Source organism: Ambystoma mexicanum, chromosome 6q, assembly GCF_040938575.1.
Source record: "Ambystoma mexicanum isolate Mex_15411 chromosome 6q, UKY_AmexF1_1, whole genome shotgun sequence".
In the NCBI taxonomy this organism is placed as follows: Eukaryota; Metazoa; Chordata; class Amphibia; order Caudata; family Ambystomatidae; genus Ambystoma; species Ambystoma mexicanum.
Window position 1 is genome coordinate 681,536,790 of NC_090937.1, and position 26,456 is coordinate 681,563,245.

At 46.0% G+C, this 26,456-nt stretch overlaps 1 protein-coding gene across 3 annotated transcripts in view; it reads right to left on the reverse strand.

Moving 5' to 3' along the window:
• Window positions 1–1,043: 1,043 nt before the first annotated feature.
• The window catches only part of MGAT4D (MGAT4 family member D), an 877,674-nt gene continuing 852,261 nt past the window's right edge, over window positions 1,044–26,456 (reverse strand). Inside the window, exon 15 of one of the 3 annotated variants that reach the window (XM_069631175.1) lies at window positions 1,044–1,777. In XM_069631175.1, the coding sequence (XP_069487276.1) occupies window positions 1,754–1,777 (24 nt within the window). In that variant the 3' untranslated portion in view covers window positions 1,044–1,753. The remainder of the gene's footprint in view (window positions 1,778–26,456) is intronic. The other 2 variants (XM_069631174.1, XM_069631176.1) reach the window with 2 other exon arrangements.

Below are 26,456 nucleotides of genomic sequence, written 5' to 3' on the forward strand. Positions count from 1 at the left end.
GGAGAATCACAACTGTCTGTCATAACATATTGGGACCAATCAGTATTAAACAACATCTTAAATTGCTTTCTAACACAATTGTCTCTGCTGGTCCACTCAAATTGCTGAGGGTGCGATACTAAAAGCACAATTGTGCCATACAAAAAGTCCAAAACAATGGCACGCTCACCTCTGGATCTTATGTTGCATAGTGATAGACAGGAAAGTTTATCAGAACCCCGGGTGGGTGCTGCAGCCAGTCGGCTTTTTTGAACCATGGGCTGAATCCCACAATCCAATTCCTCATTCCACTAGAGCTTGGAGCTGTGAGCACCTGCCTCTCCATCTTGCCCCCACCTTCCTTTCCTTCAGGTCTCCACTCACTTACCTGTTTCAGCTGGTGCCAGCGCACAAGCAGCCACCACTGCTTACGCATTCTGGGCCATGATGGAAGAGGGGCTCTTCCATTTCCATTTCCAGGGCCTTCCATTTCCATTACAGCCATGTTAGATAAGTATTTGTTTGAATAAACGGGATGCATTGAGGGTGAATCCAGGTCATTAAAACAAACTGATGGCTATCAGCACCGGAGATTAAAAACCTGGGACGCTCATAGTAATAACACCCTCTCCAGAATGCTGGATTGGTGGTAATGGGACAGGGGCCTGATCCGACCTACCGGATCAGGGGTTATTGTTATAATAAGAATGTTCATTTCATGTCGGCATGTGATAGAGGTTTCAAAGAGTCTAGTCCTTCCGGGCCACCATATAAAGCTATAACGATAATTAAGCAAACATTTAGTTGAATTAAGATTTCATTAAACTTTTTTATCATCAAAATGTTCAGCAAGATACAAAAGATCTAATATGAGTGATCTAGTACTCAAAGGTGCATTTCTCTAACATCAAACTGAGAACATAGCAGACACTTCCCATTAGTTCATCAAAGGAAGTCCCTTATAAAATAGAGACCATATAGTGCCCGAACAGATTGACATATATATGCATCCTGCTTCTCAACCAAGAAAGCAATTAAATTGAATACTCAATATCAGACCTTAATAACATAAACCTGTCTTTATTGTTATAAAAATTATTTCGTTCGAAGGCATTAAATGATTGTGTGAAATTTTGTTTCTTAAAGCACACCTTTAAAAAAAAATCTGAAGTGCTACCAATCCACTTTCATAATATGATTCAAGGGATATTATAAAAAAGATGGTACAAAATAAGCGTACAGAGTGCAAGATAAAGTCACATTATTTGGGGTCACTCTAGTGTCACCTGCACATTCATTGTTTTTTCCAAACCATGTCACACAAGTGCTTATGAAAAATAAAAAATCAGAGGAAAGCTTCTCAGAAGTAATCTCTTTCACATTGCTTCCTTTAGGTTGTTGAAAGGCTTGGAAGCAGGGTTAAGCACTTGGTGAGCGAAACATAAAACAGTGTCTAAAGAGACTAAAAACATTGGCTTTTGGTATTCAAAGGACTAGTACTGGCCACAATCCTTATTTGTGCCGAGGTAATTTGTGTCTCACTTCAACTTTTTAATAAATAAATAATTAAATATTCCAGTTCTTTCAAACTTTCGAAATGTACATACATGGTTAAAATGGGTTATTACCCTCCCAACCCCCACCCCCCATAAAAGTAGTTGCTACATGTCTTATTGCTTCTCGCTCGTTCAATGGTTGGACCACCAGGTGTGGCAGCATCTTCAGGGCAGCTTCAATTGAAGCATTTATTCTTCTTAAAGTGAGTAGGTTGCTTTCAGCTTTTCATTTTAATAAATATCTGAAAAAAAGAAAAAGGGAAGGATGAACATTCTTATAATGAAATTGAAGACATTTCTAGTTCATAATAATTCTGTATAAACACCTGAGGAATCAGCAAGAGCTGTTTTAGAAGAAAGATACATCAGAAAGCGGCTCTAGCAAGCTAAAAAGAACGCCCATCATACCAGCAAAAGGTGCACCAATGTTCATTGGTTGTTCAGCATGTCCCCTTCCATGCAAGAGTTCCGGTGGCAAGGAACAATCACCATTTCCCTGCTCATTAAACTGTTAATTTCCTCCTATCTTCTCTATTCAAGTCATCTCTTCTGCTACATACAATCTTTCTGAGGTACCAATCATGCTGAGGCCCGCCCGAGGGTGATACCATCAACCTCTGCTAATCATTACTTTGAGGTATGTGACAAATTGAGGGATTCATCCTTGTCCCCAAGTGGGAAAACCCCCTGTGAGCCTAGGGAGGTGAGCCTGCTCTGCAACACTGTCCCTTTGGGGTCGAGGCAAATGGGATCTCACCGGGAGAGACTCCCCTCTTAGGAACAAGGAGTTCTGTTTCCGTGAGGAATGCCCTGGTGATCTCAAAGTGATGGCCTACATGGATTTGTCTAATATAACAGAACATTATCAATTCCATAAAGATGAAGTGAACTTACGCTATCCGCAACAGGAAACTGAGACTATCCCTTTAAATCAGTCCCTCCAATGGACTGTGCCGAGGATACTGAAAAGGGATGATATGACAAGAGAGGGAGAGATGGCTAGAGAGATTGAGAAGCAGAGAGAAGCCAAAAAGCAAAGAGAACCAAGGAAAGCAACCTGTGTGTAGCAGAGCTGAAGGAACCAGGGCTCTCACAGAACACAGAGCCTGTGTAAACCAGTCGAGCTCCGATGCAGAGCCAAAGACTCTAGGAGACCCGTATATCAGACCAGAAGAAATCAACGCAATTGAAGAAAGTTAGTGAGGTGGGCGTGACCAGACAGCAATGGCGGTGGGCAGTGCGCCCGCAGAACACCACTGATAACACTGATGGGAGAAAACCACTCCCAACCCAAGATACAGTGCAAGTTCAATTCGGAAGAAGAGAATGAAACGCACATGAACCAGATGGTGCGACTAGTGAGCCGCAGAACCAAGAAAAGCAGAAAAAAGTTCAAGGCCTTACCAGTACCGGTGACGTTACCCCTCGGAATAGAAGGTAGTGCAGGGAACGGGATTATCGGACAGTTAAGAGGGACCCATAACTCTAACAAAACTCATCCCATTGCTAATGAGAAAAGTATTGGAAATAAGAAGAGGAATGAGAACCATGTTCATGAAAGACAGAGCTACATGAAATACACAAAGTGGGAGAGAGTAGAGTTGAAAACTCGTTACCTTGGGAGAAGGGACAAGTCAATCCAGGTCCCAAAGATGAGAAAGAGAATATAATAAAGATATTTGGGAAAAACACACCCAGGAGACAAGGAAGTGAAAACTCATACATGAATCAGCACTCTGGGAAGAGAGGCTAGAACCTCACAAGAAAGAGAAGGAATGCATATAAAAGTAAGTTTGTTGGCATAAAAGGGGAGAGTAAAACAGTCAGTCCCCTACAAGTGTTACAGAACTTAATCCAGAATATAACAAGAGACTGCGTATGGTCTATTGCATGGAACAAAAGAACATTGAAAACCCGTGACAAAACACAGCAACCAGGAGAAGGGAGTAATTCCCCTGTAGTTACATTAGTGGAAGGGTCAGATTGGTTCGATTTGGACAGTGTACGTACTTGTTTTTGGACATTCACCCTGACTGACGAGCACCATAGTTCGTAAAATAGGTAGGGAACATCCCATAGATATAGGGAAATTAAGGCCTTATTTTAGTTCAGAATACAAATTATGCATAAAATGTCTTCACAGCCTATGTGTCGTCCTCCTGATCCTCCACAGGTACCTCACATGGGGTACCTCTGCCTTGCAGGCCATCGTCTGGATACTCGCTGGGGAGTAAGAAAGGAGTGCCATATTTGAATACTGACAGCAAAAGAGGACGTTTTGCCCCTCAGAATAAGGACGATGACAAAGACCGTGCTTTTACCTTTATGTGCACACATAGGGTTTTTTTTATTATTGGCAAAGGGCAGCTCTATCAACCATTGAGTCATTTTGATGAACAATTGCACTGTTTACTATGGAATGTATGCATCACATTTACACCAACAGAGCATTCTAGGGCTAGTTCTGGCTTGGGGCATTGAAGGCACTAGAGATTACCTTGAAAGACAACCTGTGACAATATACAAACAGTGGTGCCTGTGGCACATGTATGGAGTTTGTTTGAGTCACTTTCCAATGTGCATAACTTGTCTTCTGTAATGAGATGTTGTGAGAAACCTGGGGGTCTACTCACTTCTACTCCCCTTGGATCCTTTACGCAGGTTGTTAGGGAAAGGCCATCACTCTACTCTTGGATCCTGACCCTGGGGGTGGAGAAGCGACTGAGGATCACCTGGGTGGAGGGCCGTTGAGGATTGGGAATAAGGTGCACTTGGGCGAGACATGGTATCCCCCTTTCCCTCTTGACAACCACCCTAACACTCACCCAACCTACGTAGGCTATTTATAAGCCAGTTCCCCTCAAATCTTCACATGTAAAATTTGACAGTACTGAGACAAATAAGATGCGACTAAGAGTGATGATGACTACACCTTTACACCACTTTGGTACTGGGACGAAGAAGATGCATGCAAGGTACTGTGAGGGTCAGACATGTTCCTGTAATTGTGGTCAGACAGGACTAATTAGATTTCCACACCTGCAGCCTGTCAAAGGGCTGCAGGTGTATAAAGGGAGACCGGCCCAGGAGGGCAACGTGTGACAGGTGAAGCAACAGGGAGACCTGTATAAGTTCCCCGCCTTTGACAAGGCACAAGCCTCAATGAAAAGGGTTTTCTCGACGAAGGTTTTTTCTTGGGCCCAAGAGGCAGGACCGCTCCTCTAGTCGTTATTCCTTGGACAGATGGTCCCAACAAGCATGAGACGCCCATTCCTACTGGCAGAACAGATCCGACACCACCTTCACCTCCAGAGGAAGAGGCAGGCATCACAGTTGGAGAAGAGCAGTGAGACAACCGGCACAGCAAAATACAGGTGGGTATCAGCTGTGTAGCTCCAGCACCGCAAGTGGCAATAGGTGGTAGGACAGCACGATTCACGCAAGCTTGGCACTCCTCATCAGGAGATGATTGGCCCAGGGACACCGCAAGGGGTTTCCACATTGACTTCTTCTCAGAACCCACCCAATCAAGCCACCCCATCCTCATAGCATTGTCGAGAGAGGCCAGTGCAGCACTAGATGAGAAAGTGCAACCTGCAGATGAAGGGCGCGATACGCCCATGTAGAGATTAGGGTGTACTCTTCAGCCCCATTTTCCTGCTAAGAAAAAGGAGGTGGTCTGCTCTGTGATAAATCTCAAAGCCCTAAATGACGTGGTTCTCTACAGACACTTCAAGGTGGAGGGAATTCACATGCTCAGGGACATCCTCCAGCCCGGTGACCGACTGGTCCAATTAGTCCTCAACTACTCCTATCTAGCAGCACCAATTTGTCCACATCACGAGAGGTATTTGAGGGTCACCTGGAAGGGTCTCGATTGGGAATGCACAAGCCTGCTCTTCCGGCTCCCACCAGCACCCTTGGCTTTCACCAAGTTCATGCAGCCAGTGGTCGTGTACCTGAGAGAGAAAGGCATAAGGCTCATTGTATACCTGGATGACATAATCATGCCGCAGAGTGAAGCCCAAGCCAGAGAGCAGGCTCAGGCAGCCATTGACCTTCACAGCATGTGATTTCTCAACAATTGGGGATAATAGTCCTTGCTACCCTCGAGAGGACTAGAATTGCTGGGTTTCGGAGTGGACACCCAGGACTGTCAGCTCCAGCTCCAATCCTGCAAAGTGCACAGCACGTGCAATGAGATATGGAGGCTCTTGCAGAAGGGGATCATCTCTCAAAGAGTTGGCAAGAGTGATTGGCCTGTTATCGTCTTCAATTCAGCCCATATTTCGGGGGCGACTACATTATCGCAAGCTGCAGAGATTGAAAGGGCAGCGAGAACCGGGCTGCACTGGTTGTTGACACACATGGAGACCTGAAACGGCATGGCGATTTTCAGATCGGTAACCGACCTTTCTGTATAATACTCAAGATGGACAACGTATCTGCAGTAAGATACATCAATCATCTAGGAGGCACCAGATTGAGGCCTCTGGCAGAATTAGTCAAGGATTTTTGGCACTTCTGTCTGCAACATCAAATATCAGTGACAGTGGAGTACCTCCCGGGGCTGAGTGGCAGCGAAGGTGGGCACCTCTAACCAAGGACTTATTTGCCCCCTGGGTCACTGCCCAGCTGCCAGTATTCTTCAGCTGGAGGCTGGACAGAACATCAGCAGCTGCGGACACTTCCCTTCAGAGGTGAACTGAAGGGATTGCTTACGATTTTTCCCCCTTCACAATGATAGCGAGGACCCTAGCGAAGGCCCATCAGTAGCGGGCAGAGCTAGTACTCGTAGCCCCTGTTTGGACCTCTCGGTCCTGGTGTCCAGTTCTTCTGGAACTTTCATTGGATTTTCCAATCCTGCAACCCCAGACTCGGGATCTGCTATTGGGTCTGAGTAGGGAGATCCACCTCCAATGCGGGTACCTAACCCTCGCAGCCTGTAGGATTTCAGGGCAAGATGGACAGCCCTGGCATTTCGTGCAAGGCTGTCAGCCATATCGTGGAGAGCTGATCTCCCACAACATCAAAGAGATGCACAAATTCTTGCGGGGGCCTGGGTGCACTGGTGCTTGGAACGGGGTCTCCATTCGGTTTGAGCCCCTATATCGGAGGTTTTAAAATTCCATACTGCTGGAGTGGGGCTTAGCCTAGAGGATGGCGAATGCCTACCGCTCAGTGATATCTGCCGTTCATGTCCTAGGGTAAGGGTCTCCAGTTGTCGAGCATCACTTAATGTGCAGGATGCTTAAGGGCGTCCAGTTGATGGTGCCACCGCTGGCCTGTTAAAACAGACCCTGGGATGTGAATAATGTCCTCAAACTTTTCCTCTCATGGCTGACAAACACTGAACTATCCTGCACTGCTCCCTCTGGCAAGATCACAACTCTGCTGTGTTTAGTGTCTTGTGGGAGAGTCTCCAACGTCAGACCCCTGGACTTAGCAGGCAGGGTATACTCCCCAGATGGAGTGGTTTTTCATGTTTGAAGGGGAACGCAATGTCACTCAAGAGTGATCACATGTCCTGCATTCAGTGAGCAGCCTAAGCTATGTGTAGTCAAGTGCCTGAAGGTTTATGAGATCGCTTCTACCCTAAGGGTTGATCCTAGGGGCCATTTGCTGATCACACACAGAGCAGTTTCCGTCCCTACGCTCAGGTGCGCCCTGGCCTCCAAAGCCGTGCATGTAGGGGTCAGACTGGAAGACATCGTGGGGATGGCCGACTAGGAAGGAGAATCTGTTTTTAAAGAAATGTACTTAAAACCGGTAGAGCAACCGGCAACCTTGGTGGTAAGTTTTAAACACGCAAAATGCTCTCCTCCGCTCTTAACATAGAATGAAGATTTTCCAGAATATTAGAAAAGTCTTAATTCCATCAAGGACACTGAAGCAAGCATTGTCAAACCCTTTGATAAACATTCAGGTTGTAAGTCTGCTAGAATTGGAGGGAGGGCAAAGGGATATTCTGCCTGTTCTCAGCTAATGTGTTTTTCTGCAATGCATTTAAATTGCTGTGCCACTCTTGTAATGTCTGAATTGAATTTTTTTCCCTCCCTGATGTGACTATATCTTGTCAAGTGATACTTCGGTTGCTTTTTTCTTTGCTTTTTTCTTTGGTCACCCTTTGTTTTTTTCATCTCCGACAGGAACGGCGGATAAGCCCATATGAAGAGGGTGAAACCTTGGCGCAGCGTTGAAAGCTGGCGGATCGTCTCAGTGCATGGGCTTTAAAGTTCTTCCCCAAGTTTGCAGCGTCAAAAGAGGAAGTGGCCCAAGAGCTGCAGTTATTTGATGGACCATGTGTATGCTGGATTGGCTGGTTTAGGTCACATGTTTGGTGGCCATAGTTCAATGTTTTAAGGACCTCTGGGAAATGGAATTCTTAGAAGCTCCAAGTTACATTTGGACTATTTGGAAATAGTTCTTCGAGTATTTCCGCACATGCAAGTTTTGTTTCTATGAACTTTTGCCTTGCTAAAATCTTGCTACTGAGCTTCTGATGTTAATGTTAAATTTAAGAAAGAGAAGCATAATGCTCACTTCTGTCTCTTTAACAGAATCAACACTTTTCAAAAAGTTATTCTGGAAAATGTTAATTCTTAATTTCTTCCGACACACTGAGTATTTTCCCTTCACTGGGACGAGTAGGAGTATTCCAATGATGATTATAGGTCTCCCTCCCAGTTCTCCCACTTCCCCCATTACCCGGAGCTTGCAATGATAACATCACAGGGGCTCACAAGCATTGGGGACCTTCTCATCAGGTTGGCTTTTCTCATCTTGCATGTGGTTTCACCATAGGGCGTATCAGTGTTGTGACCGGACCTCTTGGTCCACTGCCTTCTGTTAGGTTAGCAGTCACAACAGCAAACGGTTCAGTCTCTAGATGCCTTGGGTCCTGTTTGGTTTCCCGCGTCTCCTGGGCTGCATCTTGGTAGGCGTTAGGCTCCATGCCTCTCTGCATGTCCTGTCTCTCCTCTGCATAGCGCAAACCGACTATTCAAACTTCCTGGCTTCTCACTCTGGTGTCTCTGCCTTCTATATTTATGACATTGTCAGGGAACTTCCCTGGGGGACCGTCAAAGTTCCTCCTTTCTTTCAAGCTCCTATTCTGTATTTCTCCATTGTGTTTCTTCATCTTAGTACCACATGAGTTTGCTATTGTAGGTGTTATCAATGCATTTGATTGTCAATAGCAGACTTTGATTGATTCTTCATCCTTTTTTCAAAAGGGGTAATTGAAGCGTTGTTAAAACCATATTGTAAGAGGATTCAATTCAACACTACAGCTAAGTCAATGCCTAGTCTGGGATACTGAATGGAAACCCTTATTGATATATCTTTATGTCCAGTTCATGAGTTCTGGATGACTACCCCTATATAACACCCCTCTCTTGGAATCCCCCTGACCCCACTGAGCCAAGAAGTAGTTCTGTTTTGCAAGTTAAAAGGTTTATTTGAGAATTTAAACAATATATATATATATATATATATATATATATATATATATATATATATATATATATATCACACTTTATAATAAATTAATAATTGAATATCACACTTAATCTGAGCAGTAATCAATAATGGATAGTCTGGCACTAGCACCCTTCTTTATAATCAATGATGAGTGGTTATAGGATGGATAAGATAGCAACAATACTTTTATGGTTTCAAATGGATGCAAGGTGGAATGAAAATGCAGTACAGAAAAAAACTTGATAGGGTTTCAGCAAAAGACAATGGAATCACTTTCTTGGACAATTCACCCCCCCCCCCTTTTATGCAATGTAAGGAGATGAAGATGACACAGTTCTTAGGAATGCAATCAAATAGAATTCAGTTCAATTCCCCCCCAGCAGCTTATACAACAGATAGGAGTTTTGAAACACAGGCAAAATGCTTTGAATATGGTGACAATGCAGTGAGAAATATGCTGAAAATGCTTTTAATTCCCTTCAGGAGGTTCAGGGTGAGTGGTATCTAGTTAATATGAGTTCAGTCTCACTCTAGCAATGATTCAGGGATGGTTCTTAAGAGGCAAACGAAATTTAGCAGTTCAGGCAAAAGCAGCTATCTTTTTACAAGTAAAGAAATCGGGCCAAATCACAAATCGCGGCAAAATTCGCGAATGCGTGAATCGTGATTACGGCAAAAGTATAAGGAGTAGCAAGTCGGTTCTAAGCTTGTTGAAAATCTGAGATTTTCAGAGGAAAGTTAAACCAAGTTCCTAGCACAAACGGTTCCAGAGATACGGACGATTAAATAAAGGTAGTTTTTCAGATTTGAAATTTTAAAAGTTCAAAGCGACAGGTTACAGCTTGCAGCTAGAAAATGACAGGTGACAGCTTTGCAAATGACAGGTGACAGTTAGGAGGCAGTTCTGGTTAGATTAAAATAGTTTGGATTAGATTATTTTAACTAAGAGATTGGTTCTGCACAGTTCTGCTAGGTACTCACAATATATTTTTGAATTAGGCCTCGCCACGGATCTGGTCAGGTTTTGGACTGGACTCCGGTTCTGGTCTCGGCACTTCACAGTGATCTGGATCAGCTCTCTGGTTCTGCTAACAGCGGTCTGGGTCACTCTGGATCTCTGGCCTCTGGTTCTGGATACTGCTCTGCTTTCTCTGGGTACAGCACTGCTTCTGGATCTTTCTGGCACAGGGTTTCAGGCCAGAATCAACACCTGGGTCCAGCTGTGAATAGTCTGCAAATGATTTTTGGGCGTGCTGACAAATACTTTTGCTTGCAGTGGGCCTTCTTGGTTCAAAGTTCTGTAGTCTCTGTTTAGCTTGGAAGTCTAAGTGTAGGATCTCTGGATGTGAAGTCGTGGGTCAGCATGCTCCGCAGCAAATGGAATTGAATGTCCTCTCTAGCTTCCAGTGGCTCTTTTTATGTCTTTTGAAAGTGGGTGTGTGTGCAGCATCACTAGCCAGCCCCTCTTTCAACTGCCCATTGGTCAAGCTTTCCGCACTGCTTTGATTGGGGGAAGGAAATGTGTGTCATGGTGATGATGTAGGTTTTATGGGTCAGAGGATCCTCCCCTGGTCAGTTTGCCCACAAATCTATATTTGACCTAAAGACATATGTCATAGATACACAGTGGTTTGAAATTACATGCACCCATCACGTATCACATGAGGTATACTCTGCTCAAACTCTGATGTTTCTAAGAGCTTGCATTCAGAAACGGCAACATTTTGCGTTTTTTAACTGGTTTTGCAATATTGGTTTTTCATTAAAAATTATACACATATATACAGCCTGTCCATACATACTCCAGTAAATTCCCATGTCTCTAGCTTAAACACAGAGTCTGTACTATACATAAATAGCAGGGTTTTGCCCCAGAACATCACACAAATTGGAGTTTGGGCTTGAATCGGAGGTACATTTTTTAAATGAAGGCTCTCAAAGTTATACATTCCTGTCATTTGATTACAAAGAGTTATCAGTGTTTCTGTAAAATATATATTTTGCTTTCAATTCAGTTCTCAGAGTGTTGGAGTCCGCCTCCAAGACTTGGGTGGGTCAGTGATCACATGTGTCTTCTGGCAGGCAGGCCTTTGTTGACAGGAAACAGTCAAAATCAACATATTCTATTCAAGTGCAAGAGCCTATTGTGTGGTCTCCAGGAGGCTCCCAGCCAGTCTGCCTTCTATCAATCAAGAGGTCATGTGAGATTCTAACTCCTGGTGTGAATCTCTGGAGGTGAAAGGTTTCCCAGCTTTTGGCCTGTTAATTAAATCAGATTGTCTTCTGGGAACAGCATGTGGTTAAGATTTTAATTAACTCCCAGCCTTTGATGTAAAGGCCTCTCCTGCAACTCCTGACATGCAGTTTCCCTGTTAGAGTTAGGCCGCTTGCGCCGCCCTCAATCAAAAGCTGGTGCTGCATGCAATATTTTTGGATCAGTCTTGAACTCAAGCATTTCAAACAAGAGATATTACATGGAAGTATACTGTCCAGGTTCAACAAATGGCATTGGTGTAGTTCTGCAGTAAAATAATTTTGTGCCCATAAATTAGCCATGTTTGACCTGAAGAAAACGAATTCCCACCAGTTATGGGTTGCTTTTGGCAATCAGCATTGCCCCTTTTACAATGGTTTTAGCCTCTGTGCCCTTCTGTGCTCACAACATAGGCAAAAATGGGTGGCAGCCTATTCTTCATGCATTTCCCTGTGCATTTTCTGGGAAGTTCTGGCCATCATGATGTTCTCCATGCCAGTACTGCACAGTTTTGGTGGTAGGGCTCGGATGCATGGGTAAAAACATCCCACAATATGGCCTAGGGAGTTCCTTCTCAGAACTGGCGTTTCTTGTCCCCAGAGTGGGTGACTCTCCCGGTGTGGTCCCGCTTCGCTCTATCCCTAGGGAAAGTGTTGCACAGTGGGCACACATTCCGAGCCTCACAGAGAAATGCTCCACCCTGGGGAGAAGTGTCAGAATCCTGCAATTGTTCACACCTTCCAAACCCTGAGCATATGGCCAATTCCTTACCCAACTCTGGCAACAACGGACTGCACCTCCATTGCTGTTGAGTGAATACAGTGTGATTAAGTCTTCTGTCCGGTTCTGGGGACTGGCAAGGTTGTTTATTAGGGGTCCGGGCGCTATCCCAAGTGAGTGGATTATGGGCTTGTGGGAGGGGCAATACAGTACAGATTGTGGGAGGGTCAATACAGATAAACAGATTTATATTGCGCAATACAAATAAACAAAATACAAATACAGAAGATTCCGCCACGTCTGACCACAACATCCTGACCTCCCATCTCTGCAACGCAACCCACTTCTCTACAAGAGCCACCTCATGGATAACTTCCTTTCTAGAAGGCAGAGCCATGAAAGTCTACTCTGATCAAGGTAATGCACCTCACACCACCATCTACTGCGGAGTGCCCCAGGGGTCATGCACCGCACCTACCCTTTATAACCTATTTACAAAGCCTCTCTTCGACAAATTGGATTTGCTCGGCATAGCATACATGAACTATCCCGACGATACGCAAGTACTTCTCCCTCTCACTGGTTCATACGACCAGGACGCAGCAGCCCTCCTCCAAATCTACACTAGCATCCAAACCTGGGTGGCAGCCAATGGACTCTGCTTAAACAGGGACAAAACCGAGATCATCCTCATAGGCCCCAAGGAAATACTACCCAAACTGGACCAAAAATATGACAATTTCACCATTGACAACTCCATCATATCTGTCTCCACCATTGTAAAAACTCTAGGACTTTATTGGGACTCGACCCTCTCTATGACTAGTCAGGTCAGCGCCATTGCCTCAGCCTCTGCTCACACCACCAAACTCATAAATGCCATAAAACCGTTTTGACCACCCAAAACTGCCTTTCCATTGCCCGGGCCACGATAGGTGCAAAACTAGACTACTGTAATGCTCTCCTTGCAGGCACCTCAAACCAAAATCTCCACAGATTGCAAATAGTACAAAACAACGGGCTTCGCGCAGCCCTCAGCATCCCCACAAGGGAACACATCTCCCAGGCTAAGGGAGCCACCCACTGGCTTCCAGTTAAGGAAAGGATTAACTTCAAGATACTTACCCTAATGCACAAATGCATCAATCGCACCACCTCATCATACTTAGCAGACACCATTATCAGAGACCCATCCACACACCCCAAGCATAGTCATCACGCCAATCAACTCTGCGTATCCCCCCATAAAAAGAGCTAACACAGGAGGCATCAGCTTCACCCACATAGCTCCCAAACTATGGAAGGCACTACCCAACACACTCAGAGCTGAACCCGCACTCTCCACCTTCAAAACCGCAAAACCCTCAAAACAACCCTGTTCATATAGCCACATCAGCCCCTCTAACTCCCCCCTACCACTATCCACCCAGCACCCCACTCTTGTAACTAAGTTAGGTCTACGCATACGCTGTGAAAAGCAGGATCATGTAATTAAATGCTGTATTTATGCATACCCTGTTAACAATAAGTTCTATGCTTTTCCTATGTAACCAGCAAGTATCTCTGTAACAGCGCCATGATGCCTAAGGGCTGAGGCGGGCTCTATAAATGCTAATAAATAAATAAGAGGATTGCCTAATCATCCCATTTGGTTACAAGTCACATGTCAGGGGGCAATCACAATACCCCAACACATGCAGTGCTTCGGGGTCTAGAGTTCCCCCACATTAGCCCAGTAGGTTAGACAAGCCCCAAGAGCTTTAAACATTGCAGGGCAATACTGGCGCACACCCTCACCACTAATGGAGCCTCCAGCTCACACTGAGCAGACACAATTCCAGTCCGATAAAAAAAGCTTTTCCTTTAAGAGGAATAGTTCCTTCTCACACAACATTAGTAGTGAGTGTTGTACTACTGTTGCAGTTTCACTTAAGTGTTTTGATAATATTACAATTTTACCAGACACAATAGAATCAGTTTGCCAAGCTTGCAGAACGTGCAATGAACTCCCAAGGTCTGTGGATGCAATGATGCCAGTTTCTATCTTCACAAACTCAGAGTTTAGCATGCGACGTGCAGTTCCAGAAGCACGGTTCTCCATCAAGACATTCTCGTACTAGGGATACAATATTTCTATTCTTCTGAGTGCCCCTCAGTAATACAAAGTGTTTGGAAAACATACTTTGTTTTACAGCTTCTAAAATACATGCTAGAAACACCAAAGAGCTTAGCCCAGCACAGACAGCACCACGGAAAGTCAGTGGAGAAAGATTTGAACGCAAGATGGCAGACAGACCCATTGCAGACTTGACTCCCACTTGAGCTCAAAGCAACCTCAGATGCACTTGGGAAAAAACGCCAAATTAGATGGCACATGTACAAGCCCTCACTGGAAGAACCATCCAGGGGGAGGAGGGAACACACAGTAAAAACACCTTTCCACAGTTGCTTATGGTAGTTTGAAGGAGCAGAAGGGTCACATTTGGGGAGGGCTGGAGCTGGTGAGCGATTAAAGAAGCAGAGGCTGGAGGGACATAAGATGAATTAACAACAGTGGGTTTGAGCAAACAGGTGGTCAAAGTTAACGGAGTAATAAAGAAGGGGGTAACATCAGAAGGACAGTTGCAGCCAGAGGAGATGACATCAGACAGTAGAGTGAAAGACAGGAGGTGGTGGTGGAATCATAAGGGAAAAAGAAGTGGCAACATCAGAGAGAGCCAGTGACACACAGGAAGTAACATCATAGAACGTGACCAATACAGAAATAGTGACTGAAACTGATTCGTAAGCGGCCTCGATCGGTCTCTAGATTTCAGTTTCCGGTGAGTTGGGAGATGCGGCTTGAGTCGGAGCATTGAGAGGTCCTTTCCTCTAGCTCGGGACGGTTTTGCATCGCAAGTTGCCATGCAGACCTGTTGGTGCCGTTGGAATCGCCGAGCCCTGCAAGCCTGCGGACCAATGGCCTGTGAGCAGCCCCTTAGAGCCACCTTTGTAGCCCGTGCTGGCCTCTTGCTCCCTTGTGGTACTCGACCAGTGAACCTCCTCCTTGCAACTCGTGGCGGCCCCCTGTGCCCTTGTGGCACTTGACAAGTGAGTGACCGCCAAGCCGCAAACCACTGGAGGGCGGGCCACACACATCCCCCCCACCGGAGCCTCAGAGTAAGGACCACAGAGGCACCGTCGCCCGGGGTGCGCAGCTGGGGAGGAGTGGCCGGCGGTCGAGTAGTTGGGAAAGCTGTGCAGGCTGAGTGGCTCATGGTGTCTTCCTGTGGAAAGATGGTAAGAGTGAGTACTGAGGGCGGGAAGGTTGGCAAGGATATGTAAGTGCTGCTTTACACTCTTTTGCACAATCATATTGCTGGTCTGGACCATCCCGCCCTGCCCCTCCACCCTGTATTTTGGTGATATTAGTGGGGCATGTAGGTTGCACCGCGAGCAGGTCAGGACACAAGTAGACAGATAGATATTCGCCCGGCGAGACGTGGGCTGCTTTGGACCACCGCTGTGCACACAAAGGGGCTTTAGTATATAGCCCTTAAATGAGATTCCATCTCCAGCCCAAGGCAAATCGGGGTAATTAACCACAAAATCATAAGTGAGATAAGTCACCGGAGAACCACGTGATGGAAGAAACTATCAGAAGTTAATTCTTGTGGAAATGAAGACCCATGGAAAAAGAAGAAGCACGACCTTAATCAAAGCTGGATCCGCTGAAGCCCAAAAGGGAAAAAAATTATGTGTTCCATCTCAACACCCCCTTTAAACATACAAAAAGATATTAAATCTTTCTTTGCCCCTAAAGAAGAGCAGTCAAAACTACAGGAGATGGCACTTCCGAGTATTGGGGAAATCGATCAAGACTCACTTATTTCCATCGATAACAACTGTTCTTTACTAAAATTATGTATAGAGGCCAGAAGAAATTCCTTAATTCCAGGAGAACAAATATCCAAGAACTGATATCTTTTGTTGTGGAAGACATCTCGAGAGGACTAGACACCTCCTAACATAATGCGAAGAACTGGAGGCAGAATAGAAACTAGCTTATGCTAATCACTGTAACCCCAATCTGGACCAGTTCTGGAGTGAGCTGTTCACTGCCAAGTCATCAATCTTAAACCACGCGGCGTTCCACGTATGGGAGTTAATTGCCAGAAAATTACCTACAGCAGCGGAAGAAAATACACAGTGACTCTAAGATCGAGGCATTGGGGAAAACCCATACATTAAGAATTATATTTTAATATGTATATTTTAAGTTGATTAGATGGAAATGTAAAATGTGATGACAAATTTGATAATTGATTTTTATTTATGTCAGTGTGAAAAAGATGCTAGTCATCTACCAACACACTAAAAAGGAATAAAAAAAATTAAAAAATACAGAATTAGAAGAACAAATACTAAAAGATGGTGCGCTTTATAAGAATATATAACATAAGTGTACTCTAGAGCAGCCTTCAGATTTAATGAGGTGGGGATGGTGGTATTACCTGGCTTGCCTGATGAAGTCATCATTGGTACTGCATTGCCCTAGTTCAACTGCTGATTTTGAATGACGTAGGTGGAGAAGGAAACTTGGCAAAAAACAACTACATTGTTTGGGGGGGGACCCACCTAAAACCTATCAACCCACAAAAGAGATATTGGGAAAGAGAAGGTTTCTGAGGGGAAAGGGCACCACCCCGCTGTGAAGAACAGCCATTGAGACATATGTTTGTTTGGAAGATCCCATTTTCATTTGAGTTGCCCATTCTTTTCATGAATCCCCTAATCAGGTGGAACTCCCTAATCAGGTGACATACAGTATTCAACCTTTTGTTGATCCCAAATGGAGACCTGTGAAAACATGAGTTCAGTGATTCCAGCTCGCTCAACTGAGGAGACTTTGAACTTGGTAGGGTTGTTTGCTTTTTACAACTCCATCAATTACTTTACCAGCATGGATTCAAGGCGTGGTAGATAAGGTCACTGTTGTTCCCTCTCAGCCAAAATTCCCCTTTGTACATCACTGTCAGATGCTGGCAGAGGGTCAACAAGAGAAGAACTTGTCTTTTTTCTGCTTGTTTCTATTTTCCTAGGACAGCATAATAGTAGGAACAAAGTTGTCAAAAGGAACCAGGCCTGTGGCATGCTCTCGCAAAGAGAAGAGGGTAAGATCACCAATATGCTGCCGTTCACCCTTGGTAGGTCTTGGAAAAAGGAGGTTACACTCCTCCAGTCATTCACTGCAGGGCAGGAGATGAACACAACATGGACCCTTGCACCCACCAGCTCTCTGGTATTTGGGTCAGATTCCTTTAGGGCCTCTTATCGCCACCAAAGGCAGGAGAGATAATGTAGGTTCTGGAATTCTGAGGTTCTACAGAGTCACTGATGCTTCCCTTCTGGACCTCATCAAGTTCAGGATGGCTAGGACTCTCAGTAATTGGAGTCTTCCTGCAGTAGTAGTTCAGGCATTACTGCAGCACTATCTTGGATATGAGATTGGGTGTCGGGAAGTACATAGTTCTGGTGCATTCCAGAGGATGTTAATCCATGTGTGGAAAAATGTAGTCTCCCACCCTGATGTGCACAGCAGCTCCTCTGCAACTCCTCTCCTTCCTAGTCCAGCAACCCAGAGACGGGAACCTGCACCCAAGATGCAAATAGTCTAAACCATCTTGGAGGCCAGCAACCTCTGCCCCTCGCCCCCTGAACCCCTCTGCTAAAGTTTTAAGACTAATCATGCTCATTCCTTTTCTTACAACATTTCTGGTTGTTTTAGGATTTGTCTCTTTGCACACCAATCTCTAATGTTTCTCTCATTCTTTATGATCTTTTTCATTTGTGACTTTCTCAATCTACCTTTTTGTTTCTCATTTTGCCTTTGAATATCATTTAATTATTTTATGCTCCATGTATGTCCCTGTGTGCCCTGTGTATTTATTAGACATTCTGCTATGCGTGTTACCAAATTGGTCCTAGAGAGAACGCAAGTGGTCCCTTTTATCATTGCTCTTGGCATTTTCCCTATGTTCTAGACTGAACAACCTAGGTTTTATACCCCTTTGCTATTATTTTTATTTTGTCTCACTCCTTTCTAGCTCCTCTGTTTTTTTTTGTTGTTTTTTTCACTGTTGAACATATCCAAAGCCAGGCCTCAGACAAGTTGGTGGGTCATTCTCGCCAAGATGAAGCGACCTTTACAGGACCCACCCCTTATTACTCCAGGATTATCAAACTTACAAATAAACATTTAATATAGATTTGGTGGCTACCATGGGCAAATATTTTCACTTTCAGACCCAGTTGGCTGCCTTTTCAAAACCTTGTACAAAATGCAAAAGTGTAGCTTGATGCTTCCTTCAGGCCTCTTACTGTGGCATTATCTTCTCTTTTGCCTCCTCAGTATCACCGGTTTACAAACTCGTGCATTGCCAATGAATGCTCTCTCCCGCTTCCAAAGGATTCCAAGAGTTTGTACAAAAGTATTTTTACCCACCACAAAATCAAGGCACGCTCAGTTGTAGCCACACAACACACTCTTCCAAACCCAAAGAATTTAAAGGATTTTTCTTTGCAACCACCAACTATTTTCTTTCAAAACAAAAATATTACAGGCCTTCAATTGACTCTAAAGTATCGTAAGACTCTAAGTAACAAGTATTTGTTTTTCTCAGCACAAAGCTAATGTTGCACCAAACGTAGTCTACTCCTATACTCAGCACATTTTAAGACTTTCTCTGGAACTAATATTTTCTCACTGCAAAAGTTGCTGACACTGAATGCACTCTCCTGCCGTCCATCAAAGTATCTCTGGGACATTCAACACCTTAGATGCATTGATGCCATGCAAGGTGGTCACTGGGACTTGGAACCAGCAGTCACAAAGACATCCATCCCCATTTACGTTTTCTACCTCCATCCCAACTAAATCATATTTGTATGTTCTACCTCTCCCTCAACTAAACCCTATTTTTAAATGTTTTACCTCTCCTCAATTAAACGCTATTTGTATTGTTGTATCGCTCCAGAACTGCTCTAGCTACCTCTGGCCGAACCAATCCGAAATCTCGAAATTGAACCACGCAGGCCCTACTTCCTATCCCAACCACCCAAAAACATTTTGCCCAAATCAATTAATGTTTGGACAGAACAAGTTACTTATCGACTGGTAATGTTCTTTCAATTGGATGTTCCTCCATCGTATTCCACATCTTCGACATGTAATGTCCACAGCTGTGTACTTCGGAAACTTTTTCGGCAGAGGGCGTCCCACGTCGATGGCGTCAGGTCGATGTCCCTCGAAGGTCTCCATCGAGGGCGACGTCACCGGATGTTATAATTAGGATGCAGCGAGCCCGTAGCCTCAGTTTATGTTTTTTCCTCCATAACGTGTGACATGCACATATCCAATGCCTGCTTGACTGCACATAGCCTTGCGGAAACATAAGCTGCAATGGAATAGGAAATTCTCCAGAGGCGCAGGCTGGGACGGCGATGTGGAATACGTTGGAGGAACATCCAATCGAAAGAACGTTACCAGTTGGTAAGTAACTTATTCTTCGAATGGATTGTGTCCTCCAACGTATTCCACATCTTTGACAGACTTCCAAAGCAGTACCAGAAAATGGAGCAGGGAAAGGAATTTAGAGTACCCAATCAGATGGCAGAATAAAGGGCCACCTTACCAAAGACCATGTGTTGTATCCAGGGAGTAATGTTTAACAAAGGTGTGGATAGAAGCCCATGTGGCTGCTTCACAAATATTCCTAATAGAAACTCCCTGCTGCAGGGCTGTGGAAATAGCCAAGCCTCTAATGGAATGAGCTTGCAACCCTTCAGGAGGATTCTTGCCCGCCAAATGGTAACATTCAGTAATGGTGAGGATAATCCACCTGGACAAGGTCTGTTTTGTAACAGCCTGGCCCACTCGGTGACCAGCATACCCCATAAAGAGTTGATCATCCACTCCGACCCTGGCTATCCTAGAAATGTAAGAGCTCATAGCTCTCCTAGGGTACAACCTATGGAGTCACTCCTCTTCCTTATCAGGATGAGGAGGAGGGCAGAAAGAAGGAAGAACCACTTTCTGGCTCAAATGAAATTCAGACACTACCTTAGGTAGAAATGAAGGACGTACCCACAGTATAACCCTATCCTTGTGGAACACAGTAAAGGGTGGCTTAGATGAAAGTGCCTACAATTCACTCACTCTGCGAGTGGAAGTAACCTCAACCAAGAACACTGTCTTGAAGGACAATAATCTCAAAGAACAAGAGTGCAAAGGTTCAAACGGAGCACCAATGAGGAATTTCAAAACCAAATTCAGATACCAAACTGGCACCTGGAAAGGTGATGGTGGGAACACAATTGGGAAATCAAAGGAATCTTAAAGTAAGAACATTCTTCAGATGAGCGCTTGAAGATAGACAGAGCCGCCAGGTAACCCTTAATGGTACCCACTTGAAGGCCCTTGTAGGTCAAAGAAAGCAAGAAATACAACACAACAGGAATGGAAGACTGAAAAGGAGCAACATTTTGTCCTCTGCATCAGTTGCAAAACGTATGCCAATGACAACTGTACAGGGATTTTGTTGCTGGCCTCCTGGCCGAAAGCAGCACCTCCATCACGTCATCCAGGAGGTCCCAATCCTTATGCCTCAACCTTTCAGATACCAAGCGTGAAGGTTGAGAGTTCTGACCTCTGGATGGAGAACCTGACTCCTCCTGGCGCAAGAGCAGATCCTTTCGGTAGGGAAGATGGTGTGGAAGGCAGATGGACATTTCTAGAAGGTCTGGGTACCACGCTCTCCTGGCCCAATCCAGAGCAATGAAGATCATGTGGGATCCAAACCGCTGTAACCTCCTTAGGACTTGCAGAATGATGGGGACTGGAGGAAACGCCTACAGCAGTGGGAATTACCAATACACTATGAATGCGTCTCCTAAGGCTCCTCTCAGAGGAAATTCCCTTGAGCAGAATCTCTTGCACTTTCGCTTGGCACCGGTGGCAAAGAGATCCACTTGTGGGGTTCCCCAAAGGGCAAGGATCTCCAGAAGGACTTCCTGAGCCAACTCCCACTTATGAGAGATCGTGCTCTGCCTGCACAGAGCGTCCGCCACCGCATTGTCCCCTCTGGCCAGATGAACTGCTGACAGCGAAAATTCCCTTCTGGATTGCCTAGAACCAGAGCTGCATTGCCTCTCTGCACAATGGGAGTGACCCTAACCCCCCCCTTTTTTGTTGAGGTAATGCATGGCCACTGTGTTGTCCGTCATGATCAGGACACTCTTCCCCCGCACAGACAGCAGAAAAGCCTTCAGGGCCAGCCTGATGGCCCTCAGCTCTAACAGGTTGATGTGGAGTTTGGACTCCCACAGAGACCAACGACCGCTGGCAGTCAAGTCTTCGGCATTAGCTCCCCATCCTGTGAGGCAAGCATCCATCACTACAGTCACCTCCGGCCATGGTTGCCAAAACAGCTCCCCTTTCATCAGGTTCCCCTCGTTGGCCCACCACAGAAGATCCTGGGAGACTGAGTGTGGAATCTGAACGGTATCTGACATCTTGCCTGAGAACTTGAGGACGCATTGCAGGGATCTCATCCTCAGACTGGCCTCTGGCACTAGAAAAATACAGGATGCTATGAGGCCGAGCAACCATAAGAATTTGAAAGCTGGGAGAATCTGGGCATGTTGAAACTTGTCCACCATATGCACAATCTGATGAGCACTTACCTTGGGAGGCGAGCACTGCGCCAAGGATGTGTCCAACACAGCCTAAATGTACTAGAACTGTTGGGAAGGTGTCAGATGCAACTTCTTGAAATTGAGGGAGAAGCCCAGCCTTTGGATGGAGCGGCAGGTCAGACCGAGGTGATCCAGTGCTTGCTCGGGAGAAAGCGCACGGATCAGCCAGTCATCCAGGTAGGGGTAGATGTGAATCCCCCCTCGCCTGAGACACGCTGCCACCACCACCATTAGCTTGGTGAAGACCCTCAGGGCAGAGGTCAATCCAAATGGCAGGACCCAAAACTGAAAGTGCGAGTCGCCAGCCGCAAACCAGAGGTACTATCTGTGCTTGGGATGAATTGGCACATGAAAGTAAGCATCCTGTAGGTCCAGAGACACCAACCAATCCCGAAGTTGAAGGGCCTGGAGGACTCGAGAGAGAGTGATCATCTTGAACCTGTCCTTACTGAGAAGTTTGTTCAACCAACGCAAGTCCAGGATGGGTCTCATTCCCCAGTCTTTCTATGGAATGAAAAAAATAAGGGGAATGGCATCCCTTGTTCCTCTCCGCTACAGGCACCAGTTCTATAGCGCCTTTCTCCAGCAGGGTTAAGATTTCCTGCACAAGGATCAGATCTGGAAGCTTCAAAGAGAGATTCCCCAGTGGATTGTCGTGAGGCCCCTTTAGGAGGGGAAGGCTGTAGCCATGGGCTATTGTATCCAGAACCCAAGCATTCAAAGTAATAGCTCACCAGTCATCGAGATGCTCAGACAGTCTTCCCCAAACTGGCAAACCATGGGACCTGGCTTCAAGACTGTTTTGTAGTGCTGCGGCAGCACCTGAAGGTAAAGAGGCAGCTGCCTGAGCGGCTTTGGCACCTCTATTTCCCCGACCACCACGGGTACTTTTAAGCTGACCCCTTTGACTGGCGGCCTCTCTCGTTCTACCAAAGGAGGAGTAGTAACGAAAAGAAGCTCCCCTCCACTGCTGTCCCCTAGGACGAAAAGGCGTAGGTTGACACACAGCTGCGCTTAAAGATTTCACAGCAGCTTTTGAGGTCTACAGCATCTCAAGGCTCTCGTCAGCCTTGCTGCAAAACAAATGCACGCCACCAAAAAAGGCATCTTCAGAAGATGGGCTTGCACATCTGGGGCAAATCCCGACATTCGCAACCACGCAAATCTGCGTATAACGGTGCTCGCAGCCATGGAGCGGCTAACACTGTCAGCCATGTCCAAACCCGACTGAAGGGATACACACATGGCATCCTTGCCATCTTGCACGAGAGCAAGGAGCCCATCCCTTTTCCCCCCGCTCGGGTATATTCTCAGCCGCAAGAGAAACACAATTCCACAGAGATTGTGAAAATCTTGCTACGGCACAAGTGGAGTTGGCCGATTTCAGCGGCATACTCCCCGCAGAAAACACCTTGCGTGCCCAATTGCCGAAGTGATTTTCATCCCTATCTGGAGGGATGATAGGGTACGTCGCCTGCCTTGAGGTGGCAGTAGCCGCCAAGGTAGCTGGGGTCACTACCGCAAGAGCAGTATTTTTTAGTTAACGATTTGTTAACTGCCGGAAGAGATTCCGAGGTCTGCCAAGCAGCCGCCACCCTTTTCTGCAAGGTCAAGTGAAAAGGTAACACCAGGTCAGAGGACAGACCTTGATCCAAAATATCCATCAAGTCATCCTGAACAAAAGCCTCAGGAGTAGATATTCTGTGACCCTAGCCATCAGTCTCCTGTAGGATGACTCAGCATGAGCCCCAGGATCAGGCCTGCCAAATTCCACCTCAGGAGAAGTGTCTATGCCACTGCCATCAAAGAGATTGCCTTAACTCTTCCAATTCACTATTTCCTTAAAAGACAGGAACCTCATCAGGCTCAACAGGGTCAAAATCTAAATCTGACCTCTCCTCCTCCTCATAGATGTCATCCAGAGGCAGGTAAAAGAGGGAGGTAAAAGTTCTGTCTCAGGACAGCCGAGGGTCTGGAGTCCTTAACAGGCCTGACAGACTTGGAGTAGCCTTCCTTAGAGGATGCACTGTACCAGGGCACTCCGATGAAATTCCCAGCCAAAAGGCCCCAAAGGTATCGAGGGCTTCGGCGTCGAGAGTGCTGACGGCTTCGGCATTGACAACGGTGCTGATGGCGCTGAGTGCTGGTACGAAGGCAAAGCTTCAGCGTCCGTAATCCGACAGACACAGCGCTGATGGAGTCGATGCCAAACTCTAGCACTTAGCAGGTTTCTGCGGTCTTGCTGGGGATGAGGACCGAGACCTGGAAGCACGTCTCTTGCGACCATCCTGAACCTTGTCCGAACCCGAGCCCGAAGGCGCACTTGTCACAGATCGAGACCGTTCCTTGCCGGCTTCATCAGAAGGCGTGGACGGCACTGTGCTCTGCGATTGAAAAATCGCCAACATATGCTCCCTGAAGGCAGCCCATTCCTCCGGAGTCGAGGACTTTGTTGGACAAGCCACTTTCCTTGCGGCTCCATCCTTCGAGGAGGACGGGGAAGGTGACCGGTGACAACGCTTCCTAGAATGCTGAGACGAGGAGGATGAATGGCAGGAACCACTCCACGACCGAGATCCCCGGGACTCCATCCGACACAGAGATTCGCCCCTCGAATCGTCAGTGGGCATACCCTTGGGCTTAGATTCATGGGATTTACTGGGTTTAGAACCCCTACCTACCTGAAGCTTCCCCTTACGCTCCCGCAAGACCTTATCAGTCAGCGACTGGCATTTGGAACAGTCATCTGTGTGGTGACTCTCACCCAAGCACCACAAACAAATGCGATGCAGGTTGGTAATCAGTCCCGGCAAGTCTCGAAGCCAGACCGCAGAGTCTGAGGGGTCCAAGAAGAAGACATATTCACGAGGAATACACGAGGTGCGCCGAGTTTCCGAAGCAAACACGTTTACGGAAAAACTGAACTGAGGCTACAGGCGCCGTGCGTCCTATTTATAACATCCGGTGACATCGCCCTCGACGTAGGCCTTCGAGGGACATCGATCCGACGCCATTGACGCAGGACACCCTCTCCCGAAAAAATTACTGAAGTACACAGCTGTGGAATACGTTGGAGGCCACAATCCATTTGAAACCTTGATTTGACAGAAACTAATATGTGTGCATTTCCAAATGTGGTTGGTTGAGTTTACCAAGCCTTATCCAGTCGCATTATATCCAACATGAAAAAGTAGGCAACACTGCAATTTGTGGGCTGACATAAATAATGCTTGTTGTACTGTGTTAAGAATTTCAAAACGATGTACATATTTATGTTATTGGTGACGTTCATGGAAGCAATGCTGGGATGTCTGGAAAAAAAGTGTATCCGTAGCGAAAGTCACTTTGGGATCTGTAGGTCTACTATAGGCTTTGTTTGATGGTCAACTGTTTATGATTCACTTCCGATGACCGCATTTTTGTATTCTGCAGTTGTGTTAACATTAAAGCATGGGGCAAAATAAAACATACGGGATGGACAGTAATCGAATGCGTGGTTTGACCGACACATTGCTGTAAGAGCACAAGCCCCCACCTATGTATGTGCACAGGCTGCATTATTAAATTGGGAATGAAACGCACACTGCGTTTGACAACTAATTCTTGATAGCCACGTTCCCTCGAAATGAAATAAAAGAGTTCTTCTCTTATGCCCTAGCAGGGAAGTTTGTGTGTAGCCGTGTCTTGCGAGTGCTGTAGCAACAGTCACTATGGTTGGCCTTTGTGGCACAACGTGATGATCGGTGCATTATAATCGTAAAGGAGGACCATATGGCTCAGATTAGTGTGAACAAAAGAACCCGACGAGGACAGCTTGTCCAGCTCCCATATTCTTGCAAAAAAAGTGCTTAGAATTCCCATAATTTACCTGATTGGGAGATTGTTACATGGCAGTCTATGTAATTTGCAAACATTAACAATGGCATCGTTGGGTTGACAAAAGCCCTGCACCATTTGTGTCAATAATGCATGTGGCAAATGGGCCATGTGGTAAATTGTATGTTTTACTGGTGATGGCTACACACATGTAAATTCTGCTTCTATAGTAACAAGTGCTGAACTCTAACCTTCTCAATCTCACTCCATGAAGACGCGTAGGAGTCATGGAGGCTAAAAGCTTACCCGCCCGCTGTGCCACTGAAACCACTGCCACGGAATGCACAATCTGGCACCAAAGGTGACACTCGAGAACTGTGGAAGGTCCAAAGTACCTTGCACTAACACAACATTGTCTCCTAGCAAGGTAATTCTACGGGATCACCCCAGCTCAAAGGAACGGTCAAACCCGCCAATGAAGTCATAATCATGGCAAAGGTTACACCATACCAAAAACATAGCCCTGTACATATAGTTTGAGGGACAGAAAGGGTAACATATCTCCGGAAAGGTCATCTGACAGTCCAGCGCCATGACAAGCACCTTTGCAGACACAACAGCACGACTTGGACATCACAGGAACAATCCCGAGTCCCTCCAAACGTCCAGTTGCCTGCACAAACAAAGAGCATCCGACATTCGAAGCAGTGCAGGGGTCCTGCCTGGGCATGAGCAGCCTCGTCCCGCTCCCGATGGGCCTTTCAATGAGCAGGGCGGCACTGGCGGCACGTGCTAGAGGAGAAGAATGCGCATGCATGCTCGCCCCTGAAAGCTATAGCACTGCCGTCTAAACATGACAGACTCTACACGTGCATTCGCGGTTTACTAGTGGCACCACTGCCATAATTCAGCAC